Source organism: Myotis lucifugus, unplaced genomic scaffold (genome assembly GCF_000147115.1).
Source record: "Myotis lucifugus unplaced genomic scaffold, Myoluc2.0 scaffold_115, whole genome shotgun sequence".
Taxonomy (NCBI): domain Eukaryota; kingdom Metazoa; phylum Chordata; class Mammalia; order Chiroptera; family Vespertilionidae; genus Myotis; species Myotis lucifugus.
In genome coordinates this window covers 3,048,956-3,066,817 of record NW_005871163.1, presented here as the reverse complement: position 1 = coordinate 3,066,817, position 17,862 = coordinate 3,048,956, and the positions used below count along the sequence as shown (strand labels likewise).

Here is a 17,862-nt window from a genome sequence, read left to right as displayed (position 1 = left end):
GGGCAGCGACGCACCGCAACGGGAGACGGTTAAAGCGGCTGCGCCCCTGCCCCGCCCTGGGGCTGTGCTCGCCCGAGTCGCCGGGTCGGGGGCGGTAGTGGCGGGTGTCCGGCCCCCACAGGGCGGTCTCACGTGTGGAGGGGCCCGAGTGGCGTCGCGCCCTCGGCCGGACGGGAAGACGCCGCTCTCCGGGCGCAGCTTTGTCTGGGCTTCGGGGCGCCCCGGCCTTTCGCCGCTGGCCCCAGCCCCGCTTCCCTCCGCTGGCCCGCAGGCAACCCGATCTGTGCCGGGCGGGAGCTCCGAGCCGCGAGAGGTGCTCGGTGCTCGGCGCTCGGGCGGCCGAGGTCGGAGTCTTTCATCACCCGGGGAGGGTGAAGTTTGAAAACAAGCTGTGGCCCGGAAAGCTCGGGGGCCGACCCAGCAGCCGCTTGGGAGGGCGGCTCGATGGCCTGGAGGGTGTTGTGTGGTCTGAAACTGCGTTGGGGTTCCCGAGTTCACGTGCGGCGTAACAGTTGTTAGGTTTATGCAATGCTTTTGCATCGCTTACGCAAATGAACTCCTTCTGCCGGCCCGTTGGAAACCCCAGTGCCCTCTTATTGTCTGTTCCGCCGACTTAGGATCGCACCGGCCGCACGGCTTTGATTACTTCCTGGTAGGGCCCTGGTGCCGCCGCTAGAGTCTTTGTTTATTAGATTGGAGAGGTCCGTGGTAGCTTAGATTGTAGTGTAAAATTCGAATGGTGCCCTACAAAAACCTTAAATTTATTTGAAGACATCTAGGCACACAGCCATGGTACGATTTAGCAGTGTGACATTTCTCGTTACGGGCTGCAGCTGGGAAGGTAGTTTAGAGGCTGCCGTAACACTTTTGACAGGTTTCTTCTTCAATGGTAATTATGTCCTTGGAGAAAAACATAGGTAACGCCACAAAGAAAGATATACTCTGGGATAAGGAATAGAAATAACCCCGGTTCCCTTGGACCTCTAGAGGTTTGGTGCTTTGCTTGCCTTTGTAAAGTCGGATTATTTTTTTCTGCAAGAAGCCTTTTAAAGATCAGCCGGTTAATTGGTTTTACAGTGCGGTATTGCAGCTCTTTTATGAGGGTACAGAAACTTGTATAAATTAGCTCTTACATATGAATACATCTTTTGCAGTAAACGTTGAGTATGGAACAACAAATAAAGGTGCATCGAATTGCTTTACAAATTGGTTGTTGGTGCATTAGCTACAATTGTAGTTATAGCTGTGATACTATAACTGTAACTTTTAATTTTTTTCCAAAAGGTATTTGAAAAAAAATGGCCTAAGTAAACACTAGGAAAAGCATACCTCATGAGGAATGATGAAATTACTCTTGCTCATCTGTTGTAAATAAACTACAGGACAGTTAGCACAATTCTGTTTTTGTGTTGTTGTTTTTTTCTGGTAAAATCACATCAAATTTTAAAATGGCCTCGCTGGGCACATGCAAATGGCAGATATCCTCTTGTGAGTCAGTCTTGCCTTTGTCAGTCATGGAAAAGAGATGCAGAAAAGTGGGCATTTCTTGAGGAATGTAAGTTAAAATGGAGCATAACTAGAGACGTGTGCTGGTAAAAAGATCGTTTCTAGCCCTAATGGAGGGATAATTTCTGTCCAAGGGGTAGGATGGTACTTTGCCTCTCGCTTGGGTTTGTAGACCAATAAAGCAAGTTTAACTTTATGTGGGGATTTTCTTCTGTCCATATTCCATTCTGTAAATTGAACCTATTGGCATCCATCCATTCATTAATTTAATGTTACTGTATTGAGCTCCATCTTGTTCTTACCTGCCTGTTGTTTCAGTGATTAAATGATTAGTAAATCTGTGAGTCCTTATCTGTGTGTGTGTGTCCTTAACTAATTCATCATCTTGGAGGATTATATATTCTGGTATTTATCCTCCAACACTCTTGAATATTCTCTCTCTCTCTCTCTCTCTCTCTCTCTCTCTCTCTCTCTCTCTTTTGATAGGGAACCAAAGGGTAGCCGATGTGTTGAATAATGGTGTGACTGAGTATTGTGTCTGATTATGTTCTTAGTAACTAGCGAAAAAAATCCCTGTTTTGACACTGGGACAATAAAAGTAATGCCCTTGCCCTGTTTTCATTGGAATTACACCACAGTGAAACAGCTTTAAAGCAGCCAAGCAATTGCAAAAGATGAACCTCTCTAGGCCCTATTAGCTAGCAGTACATCCTTGGACAAGTAGTTCTGTGTCCTTTAAGCATCAGTTTCATGACGTCATCTGTAAAAAGGGTAATACTTCACAGGTTGCTGTTAGGATGAATAAGGCAATTTTCGTGAAAAATGATAAGAAACACTATTCAAACAATAGGAAGTATTATAGGTCAGAACATCTTTATAAAGAGGACTCTAAATACGTAAATATCTAAAGCCCCTTAAATAGGACCTAGGATAGAATGGCTTCATGCTGAATTATGCTTTCCAAGGAGATATATTACTCAACAAGATTAGAGGGTCTAAGAAGTAATTATATTTCAGAGTTAACTTGAGCTTCTTATCTGTGGAAGGCACTGTGTGTTAGGTTATGTAATTGTGTACTGTAGCTGTTCTCAAACTTTTTTGTTCTCAGGACCCCTTTACACTTAAAAGTTGAGAACCCAAAGAGCTTTTGTTGCTATGGCTCACGTTTATTGATAGTTGCTGTACCAGAAATTAAAACGGAAAAAATTTTAATGTGTATTTATTAAATCACAAATAAAAATAATCCATTACCTGTTAACATAAACCATAGTTTCCATAAAATATCTTTTCAAAACAAAATTTAGTAAAAAGAGCAGCATTATTTTATATTTTTGCAACTGTTGTCTAGCATAATAGGAGACAGCTGGATTTTCATATCTGCTTTTGCATTCAGTCTCTGGTTACATTATACATCATGTAGAATCTGGAAAACTCTAATGCATGCTTGTGAGAGAATGAGGATAAAAAATATAAGTAACACTTTAATATTATTTATGAGAATCATTTGACCTCATGTGCCCCCTAAGAGGGTCTTGAAAATTCTCAGGAGTCCAGGACCACACTTTGAGAACCCGCTAGTATACAACTATAGTAACAGCTAAGGACACCTGCTCTTAATAGAATAGCTATGAAGTATTGGGGAAATCCTTAAAGCTTTAAGGCTAGCAACCCTTATGTCTTTGTGGAAACTTACAAAGCTTTTGAAATATATTAGCTGGGCAACAGATCATGGGGTCCAATAGTCCTTTGCTTTGAAAAATGTTAGTCTAATCTAGTTGGGGAGAGACAGGAAGCTAACTGGTTAGAAGATAAATCCATGTTGTGGTTTAAGGTAAATGTTGAAAATAGCAATTTCCTAATAAGGTAAAAGCTGATTTATGTCTAATCTTTGCTAAAGGCATTCTCATTTTAAATGAAAATTTTTAAATAAAAACTAGGACATTCTCTTAAGCTTTTTGGTGTGTGCACATACCAGATGTTATATTCAGAAGCTGGAGGTTTGGGCAGTTATTTTTTTCTGTGGATAGAAGCGTTGAACCAGAGGCAAAATACAGGGAAAAAAATACACAAATTGTTTTAAAAAATATCCTAAACACAACTGTTTTCAATAACTTAGGAAGGCATCTGAACTTTAGGGTTTTTGGTGAGCCAGTTAAATTGGCAATATTTTCATAGTTACAGGCATCAAAAATTTTCCCTGATTAATTCTTCAAAGAGTTGTGTATGCCTCTTTATAGGTATCCAGTACACACTTCCCCTCGCATTACTTATGAAAAGTAAGTGTAGATCAAGTAAATGGTTGGCAGGTTTGGAGTGGATATTGGAGATAAACCCTATTTTTGAAGATCCATTTAGTAGGTTAATATACTGATTATTGAGTCCTTGTCAGTGGTAATAAATGTGTAATTTGTGACAAAAGTAAGAAATCAGTTATTTTGTGTCACATTTCTCTTACAACCCACTTCTAAAGAGGATTCTGGTATTCTGATTAAATTTTCTAGATAGGATCAGTTCCTTAGGAAAAATGCATTTACCTTTTGAAGTAACACTTTATGAAGTATTTATTAAGTGCCTAGAACATAAGACAGTAAATATGTGTTTAAAGAATGAAGAAATTTTCTTCCATTTACATCATGGCTGGAATGGTCTTTATGTTGAAAATTAATGCAGAGCAAGTGAGCTTCCCCCCAGAATGCTTTCACCTGTCCTCACTCCCCGTATTTTATTCTGTAACTTTGACTGGATTGTCAGCACATGACCATCTGCCGCGATGTTGTTACCACAATGAATTTGAATTTTGACATTCTGTATTTCTAGGTGGGCAGGTGGACATTGTAGTAGTAAATGTGACTAAGGCAGTTAAAAATCCGTGGGCAGGTGATACTTTTTTCACATTCTCAAGATTAATATTTAAATTTTACTTACTTTTCTAGAGGATTTAAACTTTTTAAGGTAATATTTGTAAGCTTGAGCCAAATATAATTGCCTTTCTAGTTTTTCTGGCAGTAGTATTCTGCCCCTACCACCACCCCCAGACCTTAAGGTAACCTCACCATATTTTCATGGTCTCAAAATAATTTGTAGTAGATGTGAAAGAGCTGGAATTTAGAATGTGTATCATTTGTTTGGTTGAGGAAATTGCCGTCTAGGGATTGAGGTTAGTATTTTGCTGCTGTGAAAAAGTTTTGACACATTGATCAGAAGTTATTTTCTAAACAGTCTTCTTAGGCCAGGAAAGAATGGAGTTGAGGGGAGAATTTGAACTCTTTGGTTCACTTTCCCATTAATCCTTTATTCTCAAAATAACTCATTCTCATTATTCTTTGCTTTTATAGCATTAGCCGTAGCCTCTTAGAACATCCTACTGTTTCCTCATTGAAATTTGTGCAACTTCCTTCTTTACTAGAATATAATAGATTAATTTTGGATCCTTCAAATTAGATTTAGAGATACTTACATTTTTATAGTGTTTGTAGCTAGTAAGCAGAACAGTGAGTAATTGAGTTTGTAGCTCACTGAGTAATTTAAATTCCTGTTTTAAAATTTAATTGAGTCTTCCATCAGGGAGTAATTTACATGTACATTTCCTCCTAACCTGCTTTGTTTTTTTCTTTTTGAGTCCCCTCCCCTCATCTTGAGCTATTTTATATATTTTCCTTCTTTGGAAAAAAAAATACTGTATTAGCCTCCTTTGATTAAGCTACAGTTTCTGACCAACCTGCCTATGGGTTTTGTGTTTAACCTGGGCATCGGAATAGACTTGGGTAGGTAGTTTATCAGTGTGAGAAGTGGAAAATGTAGATGGTTTAATGTTTTAGTGTTTTATATTTATTCATAGCTCCTTTAAACTGAGAGCAACTGCATTCTAGGTGTGTTAATAGAGCTTTCCTGGACAGATGGCTTAGAAGGAAGTACTTAGATTCTCAGTAGGGACTAGTACTTTTTGGAGGGAGTATTTGTGATGAAGCTTACCTTGATTGACAGTTTAGAATGCTGAAAATAGCATTAACAACAGTAACAGCTTGTTCATCTTACCAAGAATTGTTTTGTGCCAAGACTGCTCAAGATGCTCTGCAATTTGTAATAGCCTGTTTTGAGAACGTAGGTAAGATTAGGTATCTTTCAGACTGAAAGGAAATTTACTTAAAAAAATGTTCTTTGCAATTGTATCCTGAAATCTTTTGGGGTTGTTGAATGAACTTTGGTTTAGAAGCTTGTAAATAGAGATCATCTTTTAACTGCTGTGAGACTGCAGATGTTAGTATCTATAGTAATTCCAGATGTTTTCTCATTTATTAGTTTTACTGAGTAGGAGGAGAACTGAGAACAGCATAAAGTAACTTCAAAGCAGCTTGCTAGCATTTATTCCTAATTTAATTAACTACCCATCCTTGTAGTTTTTCCTGTTTTATAGATTGTGAAACTGAGACAGATTAAGAGAGTTGCTTAACATGCTTGGGGGAGGGGGAGGGTAGTAGATAGAGCCTAAAGTTTACATTCAAATGCCATTCAAACTATACTTTTGGGTTGTCTTTATTTTGTCATCCAGTAACTTAATGCTTGATAAATTTAAAGGATTTAAAGTGTGTAGAAGCATACTTGAAATACTTCCTTTGAAGATTCTTGACATAAAAATATATTTTAAATTTCACATTTTAAAAATAATTTATTTAAATTCTGAATTGGATGAGCTCTTTCTCCCCCTGTTTATTAAAGTGAAGGCAAGTTGGGACAAGATTGGTAGTACAATTGGTAGAAAACTGATTTTTAATGTCTTAACTTCCTTACAGTTCAGATCTAATTTCTTTGTGGTCTATTCACATTACTTCAGATGTAACAAACTAGCCATCTTAACATAGCTGTGGATAAAATGCAATTAGCTTTAGGTTATTTTTTAAATGTGCTTCTGTTTTTGAAGTTGCCCCTCTCATTTTTTCATTTTGTTTCTGGTAGAGAAGATTCTTGGAGGTTGTTTGTTGTGGGGTGGGAGAGGAAGAAAATTGTTAAGATACTGAATTTAGCTTTTGCCTCTGGTATTTCAGAGGTTATTGGAATCTTTGTTTTTAGGTAGTGTACTTTGTTGGTTCCATTTAGTTGTATTCTAAGATTTTCTAATCGTCTTCCTTGCAAAAGTTAATTATAGTCTTTAGACTGCAAAGCTTAAAAACACATTTCTCTCTCTTTTTCAGATACACTGAAAAGTAGGTATATGTGTGCTATTTACAGATGCATAAAATACAGATGAGCTTAGAATATTTCAGATTTTGAAAACTATTGAAATTAAATTTGGACATTGAAAAATGAAGTTTATAATTGTATTAGTTGTTGTTGTGTTAGCTAAATTCTTCGAAGTTAAGTAAATGCTAGCTAATTAAATTTTATAAGACCTCTTTAAGGAGGGAATTGAGAGTTTATTTTTAAGGAAGTGGCTTGTATCTCTGAAATTACAACCAAGTGGATTTTATCTGGAGAATTTGTATTCTGCTTTACGATTGAAGAGCTCTACCAGTGAGCTGTTTTCTATTTTGAGTAGATGTTCTGTCCTGATATTTTTCTTTGTTCTAGATGGGTTTAAGACAGCTTTGTAGAAATCTGCTTGCCTGTTTATCCTTGGCCCAACCAGAAGACTCTTAATTTTATGGACTGTTCTTGTACTATCTCATCACCGGGAAGAACTGGCTGGTGATTAACTGTTCTTCCTGCAGGTTTAATTTAACTGATTATAAGATAGTACACTTATTGTTTTAGCTTCTTTAAATATTTGTCCTTACTGTCCATGCTCAGGTTTTCTTTTTCAAAAAATAGATTATTGTCCATTCCTTTGTTTTGAACATTTTTTGCACAATATTGGGATTGTACTATCTTAATCAAAGTTTTGAAGATCAACCTGAAACTTTTAGTAAACAAATTATTGTGATAGAATGTTTCCTTGGGATAATTGATAGGTAACATGTTAGAGAAATGTTTTGATATAATATTTTTTGGAAATAACTTTTATATAACTTAAAACTTTGTGGCTGACATTTATTATTAATATTTATGTATGTATGTTTTAGTGTCATACAATAAAATGTCCTTTGACTTGAGATTAACTCTAGTTTTCACCTGAATTATTCTGAATGTTAATAGATGTGTTAACAGTTGCTCTGCAACAACTAAGAACTCAAGTTTCACCTTACGTATATGATGTAGCTACCAACGTTCATGTTATGAGAATATTATTTTTTAATCCTCACCCGAAGATATGTTTTTTAAATTGATTTGAGAGAGAGAGAGAGAGAGAAACATAGGTTGCCTCCAGTATGAGCCCCAAATGGGGTCAAACCCACAACCTTTTTGATGTACCAGAAGACGCTCCAACCAACTGAGCCACCGGCAGGGCTGTACCATGAAAATTTAATGCTGAGAGTTTTACTGTATTAGTTTCATTTTTTCAAGTGTTTTGTTTGTATATAGTAGTATTTTTAGAGCTTCATGTAAAAAATATTTTTTCAGCCCAGCTGGCATGTCTCAGTGGTTGAGTGTCAACCTATGAACCAGGAGGTCAGGGTTCGATTCCTGGTCAGGGCACATGCCCAGGTTGTGGGGCTCAATCCCCAGTGTAGGGAATGCAGGAGGCAGCCAAACAATGATTCTCTTTCATCATTGATGTTTCTATCTCTCATTCCCTCTCCCTTTCTCTCTGAAATCAATAGAAATACATTTTAAAAAATATTTTCAGGTGTTTGTGTTTTTTTCACCTTTGAATTAATAATAGAGATTCTTGGGGAAATGTGTGTCATATTTTAAAATTGTGTCTATTGGCTATAAATAATTACAACAGCGGCTGGAGTCTGCAGGTGCCTATTTTTGGTAATATTGGGTATCCAGCCCTTTAAGCAGAGTATAAGTCTGTGCCCAGTTGTTATATATGTATTTCCCACTTCTTCATAAATAGTCCCCATTGATTTTAAAAGAATAAAGAGTTTCCCAGCACACCAATAAATACATGTGTGGTAATCTCCCCATGTGCTTTAGCACTTACCTTTATTATATAATCACAAAAAATAGGAAGAGACTTGTATAATGTAAATATTAAACACATTGTTCTCTGAGTAAAGTCTGATCATAAGAGGTCCCTCAAACTCTTAGTTTTTTAAAATTTATTTATGGGAGGGAGTGCTTCCTATAAAAATATATACATAAGAATCTTATATTGCATACACTTGCAATTATTTTTAAATAATAGTTGTGTGGTATTTACATTTATGATTTGATTCATTTCTTTTGAACATCACACTGCTGTTTAACCTTGGCTTTGCTTACTCAAGTTGTTGGCAAAAGCATGCAGTTGCATCAGATCTTGCTATATTAAATAAATGAAAATATTGGATGTCAGAATTTTTCTTAAGTGATTCATGTTTTTTGTGTTCATTCTCCACATAATTAGCTTCATGGGGGAAGTTATTTTTGAAACAATGTAAACTGGTAATTTTTCTGTAGTTATTTGTGTCTGGTCTTCCAAAGGCAAAAGTGGCCCATTTTGACTCTGATTTTGTAATCTGCTTTGGCTTTAGTAGTATTAATCCTTCTCCCCATTACCCTTTCCCCTCATTTGGAGGTAGGGGCACAGGTCCAGTATTTAGCTGAAGACTGGTAGCTATAGCATAATAGCCTCATTAGGTGTTTTTCCCCAAACTAGGTCTGAACAAGTCTGAGTTTGTGACAGAATGAATAATAACGAATTTGTTTAGTGCATTACAGTTTTTGAGAATATGTGATTTCACATATTGTTTCCATATGTTGTTTTCATTTGATGTTGAAAACTGATTTCAAAAATCCATTTCAAAACTAAAGTGCTTGAACCGGTGAGGGGACCAGCCTTATGGATCGAAATTTGCCTCTATGTGGGAAGTCAGCAGGACCAGATGCCCTCTCTTTTCTGGCTCTGTAGGTATCTGGATCTGTTAACATATGCATGACAAATTTTGCCAGCTTGAAATTACTTTCTCTAGTTAGAGGACACATATTAAGTTCTGCAAATTAGCCTTACAGTTTATAGGGAATTGGTCCCAAATGATAAACTGCTATTTTAATTTTTATGCCATATAGTGGATTTTAGGCATACTTTTTTTTTAAAAAAAAAAAGATAAAGTTTGGGCAGTCTCATGAATTGATATAACTGTTATATGTCAGTTTACCTTATAAATATTAATTCATGCTTTCAAAAAGTAAAACATATAAACCGTAAGTCAGTATCAAAAGGTTTAAAATAGAACAGTAATCTCCTTCCCACCCCTTCACCCTCAGTCCTACTGTCCACAGACAACCACTTTAAGCCCTCCTTAGCTTTTTCTCTCATATTTTCCTGCATACTGCTAAGTAATACACTCTTATTTCTTAATTTATCAATTTTAGGCATTATCTCTCGACATCTTGCTATGGTAGGTGGGACATTCATGGTTGCACCACCCTTCTCTCTGCCCCCCTCTCCATTTCTCAATGTAATTTGATGGCAAATTCTGATTAATATGGTGATTGCTTTTTCTTTTTTGTCCAGCATTTTGTTTTTCCTTGAGTAAATAATTGCCTTTTTAAAAAATTGCTTAGTTCACCTTCTACATGCTTTCTCCCAAGTGTACTTTATACGTCTGCCAAATGTCCACGAATATTATTTTCCAAGCACTCATACAGGGAGATAATCTCTTACCACTGTGTTTTTCTGAAGCCCTCTTTCCCAGAGCCCTCTTGTTCCCATTTGAAGTAATTGTTCCTTAGGCCTATTGGACAGTTCTTATCCTGTGATTCCCTTGCTATTCTCTGTATTAGATCTACTTCCTGGATCCCTTGTCTTTCTCTTTCTTGGTTTATTAACTGTTTTGCTGGGGTATATCATTGAGCTCTCTTCCCGTAGAAGGTTACTTTTTGACCCCATGCAAGTCTGATGCTTTTATTCTACCTTTATATTTAACTAGAGGCCTGGTGCACAGATTCGTGCATGGTGGGGTCCCTTGACCTGGCCTGTGGACATCCCCCGAGGGGTCCCGGATTGTGAGAGGGTGCAGGACAGGCTGATGGACCCCACTGGTGCACATTTGGGGCCGGGGAGGGACCATGGGAGGGCTCCAGGGTGTGTCCGGCTCATCTCGCCCAGTCCTGATCTGCTGGACCCCAGCAGCAAGCTAACCTACCAGTCCAAACATCTGCCCCTTAGTGGTCAGTGTGTGTCATAGGAACTGGTCAAATGGTCGAATGAACGGACACTTGGCATATTAGGCTTTTATTATATAGGATTGCTTGGCTGACTCTAGACTATTAGAAAAGATTTTTCTCTTAGAATTATGAGGTCATTGCTCTTTTGTTTTTAGTTTTCTAGTGTTGCTGTTGAGAAACCTGATGCCTTTCTGATTACTATTTCTTTACATATATATATATATATATATATATATATATATATATATTCTGTAATTCTTTTTCTTGGAAGCTTTTAGAATAGGTATTTTATCTTCTGAAATTTCAAAATGACTTGTTTTGGCATGGGTAGTTTTCCTTTATTGTGATGGGTACTCAAGAGATCTTTCAATCTACACATTTGATAGCACACTCATTCTCCCATACTTACATCTCCTAATTTGTACTTTTCCTTTCTGGAACTGCTACTAATTGAATGTTGGATATCCTGAGTAGAACCTGTAATATTCTGCCTTTTGGTTCTAGTTCTGAGATATTTCTTTGGTTTTTTTTTCTTCCACCCATCTATTGACTTTTGATAATCATATTTTTAATTCTCAAGAGCTTTTTTCTCATTTTTCTGATCATTGCTTTTTCATACATTCTGTTGCTGTTGTTTTGCAGTATCTTCTCTGATTACTCCAGGGTTTTTGAGTTTGTTTTAAAGTTTTCCTTGCTCCTTACATTGTTTCTGTTTCTTCTGGGTTCTTTCTCTTTTTAAAAAGATTCTGTCAGACTAGAGGTTTTCTTCAAAGATCTATTTTATTTTTGTCTTTTCATACAAGAGTGACTTTGAGATCATATATATGCACAGGATGGGGCAAAAGTAGGTTTATGGTTGTTCTTGTGGAAAATGATACAGTAATTAATAAATAATAATACAAGAATAAACTGTTTCTCATACAACTGTAAACCTACTTTTGCTCCACCTTGTGTGTACGTATATATATCCTGTTCGTTACCAAACTTTCACCTAAACTTATCACACGTTGATAATTCTTGACTGAATCAGTAATTATTAGGGCAGTTGCAAGATGTTGATCTTCTAATTTGTATTTCTTCTAAACATATTAGTTGATATTCTATGAGAGAAAGTTTTCCTTTCTCTCCCACTTGTTTATTTATTAGTATGGACTCAGATTTTTACTTTATTTTGCGTTATTTTGTTATTTATTTTGAGGCTCAAAATGTCCTAGATTTGGCTAGTGGGAAACCCCTAGAGCCATAATTCTGACAAGTTTCTATGGCTCTTTGAGCTCTTTCTTACTCTGGCACAGCAAGATGCTCCAGGCTCATCTTGTACTCAGCCTGCCCTTGCAATCAGCCATTTCTCTAAGTAGCACTCATTTCTTTTTGTTGGGAATAAATGATGTTTATAAGCTAAGATCTCTCAGTGGATAAGAGCTAAGAAAAACAAATATACATGTCTATACGTGTGTGTGTGTGTGTGTGTGTGTGTGTGTGTGTGTATGTGTAAAACCAATAGTTTATATTGATGCCTATAATTCCAACTTCACACTACAGATGTAGTCTTGCCCTTTTCCTTACTTGTAATGCCCTTTTCCAACACTGATAATCTGGTTCCCATTATCCCCAACATATGTACTCATTTGCTCAATGCCATAATCAGAGAAAGTAGTTCCAGAACTGCTAACCCATACCACTGCAAAGAAAACCCTTATAACTAGAGGTCAGTATTTCTTTATAGTTCTTTTTGTCTTTATAAAGTATATGTTCAAAAGTTATTTGGGTTAGTCTCCCTCCTGTTACTACACATATTATTTATTTGACATACAGTTAAGTTCATTTGTTTTTGTTTAATTTCCATTTTAGATGTTTTTGCACATCATCCTTGCTGATTTTTATTTACTTTTTGAGTATGTAAAGCATTAGCATGGTTCCAAAAATGAAAACTGTATCTAGAAGTGTTACTACCCAACCCCTCCACTCATTCCCACTCACTCCTTGTAGACAACCAATTATTTTGATTTATCCTTCCTGCATTTCTTTTTTTTTTTTATGAAAATATAGGAGTCTTTTCTTATTTTCTCTCACAAAAAGTCGCAAGCTTAAGTATACTCTTTTGGACTTCTTTCATTTAACAGTATATTTTGGATAGCACTAATAGTTTCATAGTACTCCCATTTGTGGATGTGTCACATCGAATTCAAACACTCTCCTATGTTAGGGCATTTAGGTTGTCTTCAACATATTATAGTTACAAATAATGATGCAACTGATAGCCTTATATAAATACATCTTTGTATTTTGGGTGTCTACAAGGAAGATGAAAAGTTTTAACTTTCTAATTGTATGAACAGTAATATGTAAGTGATTTTATAAGAATACCTCAAGCCCTAGCTGGTGTGATTCAGTTGGTTGAACATTGTCCCAAGCATCGAAGGGTCGCTGGTTCAATAGCTGGTCAGGTCACATGGCTAGGTTGCGGGTTTGATCCCTGCTGGAGGTGTGTGTAGGAGGCACATGATTGATGTTTCTCTCTCACATCAATGTTTTTCTCTCTAAAAATCAACAAAAACATTTTTTTTAAAAAAAGAATACTTCAAGATATTTTGTCTGCCTGCTCCTGTCTTTGAGCTCTTACTGTGATCTTAAACATGTGTTCAAGACTGCTGAAGTGAAATACTTTATTGTAATTATTTTTCTGCCTGGGCAACCTTGAAATCAGAGACCTGGAAGCGACCATGGAAACATTTTTAGTCAGTAGTAGCTAATCATATGCTCTGGATCCAGGTACATTTTAAGCAGTTGACTATTGCTTGTACATATTCAGCAATGCTGTTTTACCACCCTCTACTCAGACTCATCTATTTCTGGCATTTCTCTCTTTTAATTTAATTCATTTTAGGTTCCTTCATGTTATACTGTTGACTGGCTGCTCCCTGGGGTTATAGAATGGCAGTGGAACAGACAGTTTTACATAGGATAGAAATAAAGATTTGGGCATCTATTTTCTCTGATAGGTTTCAGAGCATTAGGGGTATTATAAACTGCAGATTCTCAGAGGAGTGGCATCTTAAATTGCCAGATAATTCTGCTGGCCCTTTCAGGTGGTTGATGACTTCCAGTCTTTTGTTCAAACAAGTGGGCATTGGAGTAGGAGGACTTCCTCCTACATTGCTAGATAACCATGTAAAAGATTGGTGAGCATGGCTTCCCATCAGGGGAGCCATGAATGGATTACATGTGGGTTGAGATAATAATCTCAGCCTAAGGGTGGTTAGAGCCTCCAAGCAGATCCCTTCTGGCCCTGAGAAGCCTCTTCAGTTTGTGTGCATATGCCTTACAGATGCTATCATTTTCTGTGCATGTCCTGACATGGAAAAGGTTGAGAAAGTAGGCTAGAGCATAGTCTCAAAATTAGCCTCTAAGAGCCTAGGACATTGCACCTTAAAGAGAAGCATGCAATAAAGTGGAAAAGAAGAAGTGTTTTATTTAGAGTAGAAGTTTGAACCCACTGGTCCCTAAAAATAAGCTGATCACCCTATCTTAAATCTAGAATGTTTTGAAATCATTCCTATTTATTTATTTGTTAAAACAAAAGTTAGAAATTTAAAAATATTTTTAAATGACTTGGCCTCTAACCCTATTGTATTGGATATTGGAATACCTAAGGTGTATTCTGATCGATCAGATTAGTGAAACACAATTTAATCTCTGTTTGAATACCTCTGAGTTCGGTATATTTCAGTATGGTTTGACACCTAAGTTGCTTCTATACTTACTTAAATGTTTCTAAACCTCCTTGCACATCTCTCAAAATTTGTTTCTAAAATGCATTTGCTTCCTAAGGTGTGTATTTTACATTGCATATATAAAATTTAATGACTCTTATATTAAGGTGGTTATGGTAGTTACATCAGTTTTGAAATAAGCTTATTAAAATATATGTTCAGCCCTAGCTGGTTTGGCTCAGAGCGTCAACCTGTGGACTGAGGGGTCCCAGGTTTGATTCCTGTCAAGGGCACATGTCCAGGTTGTGGGCTTGATCCCCAGTAGGGGACATGCAGGAGGCAGCCAATCAATGATTCTCTCTCGTCATTGATGTTTCTCTCTCTCCCTCCTCCCTTCCTCTCTAAAATCAATAAAGATATATTTAAATAGTGGGGAAGGCACTAACAATCATGGGGTGCTTTCTATTTGTTAGGCCCTTTGCTGTACACTTTATATTGTTTATCTCATGAAATCCTTACCATAGTCATGTGAGTAGAGGTGGTATTTATTCTATTCTACAGATGAGGAAGTAGACTCTGGAACAACTCCCCTAAGTTTTTGAATAAAAGAATGGTAAAGCTAGAAGGTAAACTAAGACTGTTGGTTCTGAAGCCCCTGCTTACTTCATTATATATCACATGTCCTCTACAATGTTTTTTTTAAAAATCTCACCTGAGGATATGTTTTTTTTACTGATTTTAGAGAGAGAGGAAGGGGAGAGGGGAAGAAAGAGAGAAACATCAATGTGAGAGAAAAACATTGATTGGTTGCCTCCAGAACGCACTCCAATCAGGGATGAACTCAACCTACATATGTGCCCTGACCTGGAATAAAACTTGTAACATTTTTGGTGTATAGGACAATGCTCCAACCAACTAAACTATCTAGCTCAGGCAAGCACTGCAAAATGTTTGAATCTACAGAGTAGCATTACATTTCTATGAGATTAACCCAGTCAGTTTGGTACATTTTTGTATTAAAGAAGGAAGGAGTTCTTTTGGTAGTGTTAAAGGTCATGGGCAAGTCATCAAGGCCTCTGCTCAGTTCATTTAAAAATGAAGTGGAGCAGAATTCTGGTCAGTGTGCCCCTTGCCTAACTCCTCCTTCTGGGCCTCTGTGCAACAATTGACTGAGAGCGTGAAGAGAAAAGTGTGAGTATTTCTGCAGAAATCTTGGGATTCTGGTTTGGATGTGGGCTCTTGATCCCAGCTTCAAAGGCCTGGGGTGAGACATCACTTGGTATGATGGGGATCAAGTCAGGCTGGCAGAGGAATGTGTCAGAACTCTTAGAGTAAAAATAGAATTGGAAACAGAGATGGAGTAGGATGTTCTCAACTTTTTATTCAGAGTCAGTTTTTCAAATTCAACCTTCAATAAAATCTGAGGTTTCCCAGAATGCTTCTAAAGAACATAATCTGGTGACGCAAAAGGAATGAAGGGTAAGGCTTTGTAGCTTTTAATGAGAAAAGGAATTCTGCAAGTGCCAATGACCTTCTTAAGGATTTAACCCAGACTTTGGGGTTACTATAGGAATACGTACTGTTTTGGAGATTTTGAAGGTCGTTTTTACAATACTGAACAATACTTGGAGCGATGTTTGTGCTCAAGAAAGAATTATTCTGCCTTATGATAATGACAGCACATCTGGATTTGAGTTATTAAAATATTGATGGGCCACAAAAAGAGCCAGCCCAAAGGATGATAACAGATTAGTTGATGATAGACTGCTATGTCTTTACTCTTACTATCTCTGTTGCAGAGGGGATAGTCTAGTCTTTAAAGAGTTTTGATTCTTATGGGGTAGAAAGTCTTGAAGGTTCCCATATTCACTTCTGAACAACAGTGTCAATCATTCTAGTGAGTTGTTTGGTGGGGGTGAGTGGTTGATGCTGTATCACTGATATCCCTCCTTCTACAGGTGAGCCAGCCCAAAGGATGATAACAGATTAGTTGATGATAGACTGCTATGTCTTTACTCTTACTATCTCTATCCACTGAGCCAAACCGGTTTTGGCGAGTTTTGATTCTTATGGGGTAGAAAGTCTTGAAGGTTCCCATATTCACTTCTGAACAACAGTGTCAATCATTCTAGTGAGTTGTTTGGTGGGGGTGAGTGGTTGATGCTGTATCACTGATATCCCTCCTTCTACAGGTGGTATTCTGGTTATCTATTGCTGCATAACAAGCTATCCTACATTTTAGTGATTTAAAACAACCATTTGATTTTGCTTATGATTTTCTGGGTCAGGAATTCAGAAAGAATTTAGCTGGTGTTGCATCAGCTGGAGTACCTGTGACTGGAATGCCAGGGGCTGGAACGTCCTCTTCCAAGATGGCTTCTTAATTCGCATGTCTGGAGCCTCTGTGCTCTCTGGTCTCTGTCTCTCTTTCTTCCTCTCCCAGTCTCCCCCACCCTGGCAAGTGTCATATTCTCCAGGGTCTCTCCATGAGGTTTGGGCTTCTTATAGTATGTTGGTTCAGGGTGATCAGACTTCTTATATGGTGGTTGGCTTCTCTAAAAGCTAGCCTCCCAAGCAATAGGAAGAGGAACCTGTCAGTTTCTTAAGGCCTGGACCTGCAAATTGACACAGAGTCACTTCTGCCATTCAGTTGGCCGGGGCAGTTCCAGAGCCTGCCCCTACAAGGAATGCAGACAAAGACCTGTCTCGATGAGAAGAGTGTCAAAAGAATTTGTCGCTATCTTGAATCTATCAGAGGGCCATTAAATGGAAAGAGAATGGTTATGGGAAATACTGAACTATGACTTCAGCAGAAAACAATTTACTTATCTAATGATTCAGGAGAAATTGATTGCTAGCCTTGAATAAGAATGGGACTGAGGCAAGAGGGAGCTGCCAGAAGGAGGAAGGTGGAAAATATTCTCACTGGGACAAAGGAGAAAGACAACCAAGATAAACTTTGCTTCATAATTGCCCTCCTTGCCTTGGTTGTGAATTCTTGCTCCTATGATCTTGGCCTTGAGTCCAAACCTCTACTTCCAACCATTTTGAATTTGGTGCTCATGCTTGGTCTCTTCCTCCTGCCTTATTTAGACCTCTGCTTAGCTTCCCAAGCTCTGCTTTGGATCATCCTTTGGCCCTGGGCACCTTCGGTTGCTCTGTAAGAGAAAATCTCCTGTTTCCCTCTCTACTTGAGGATACACGTGATACACATTCAAGGGCTGTTAAATCACGTTGTTTACCCATATCTTCAGAAAAAAATCACTTCTGTCGTGGTAAACAACCTGCTTCCCTATTTATAATGGTCTGGCCCTCTAGCAACTTCAGCGCGAAATTATAGCTAATTTGCCTGCAAACGTCAGGTGGTCATAATAATCTGGCCACTCAGTGTATATATACAGAAACATAGAGAATGGGGTCTTTTTAAAACTAAAATGATTGCAAACACTGT

The 17,862-nt window shown here is 37.7% G+C and overlaps 1 protein-coding gene across 1 annotated transcript in view; it reads left to right on the top strand.

The window, feature by feature from the left end:
• Window positions 1-17,862, top strand: part of USP3 (ubiquitin specific peptidase 3) — a 127,715-nt gene that overhangs the window by 36,121 nt on the left and 73,732 nt on the right. Inside the window, exon 2 of the mRNA XM_023757826.1 lies at window positions 12,347-12,406. Within this exon, the coding sequence (XP_023613594.1) occupies window positions 12,347-12,406 (60 nt within the window). The remainder of the gene's footprint in view (window positions 1-12,346; window positions 12,407-17,862) is intronic.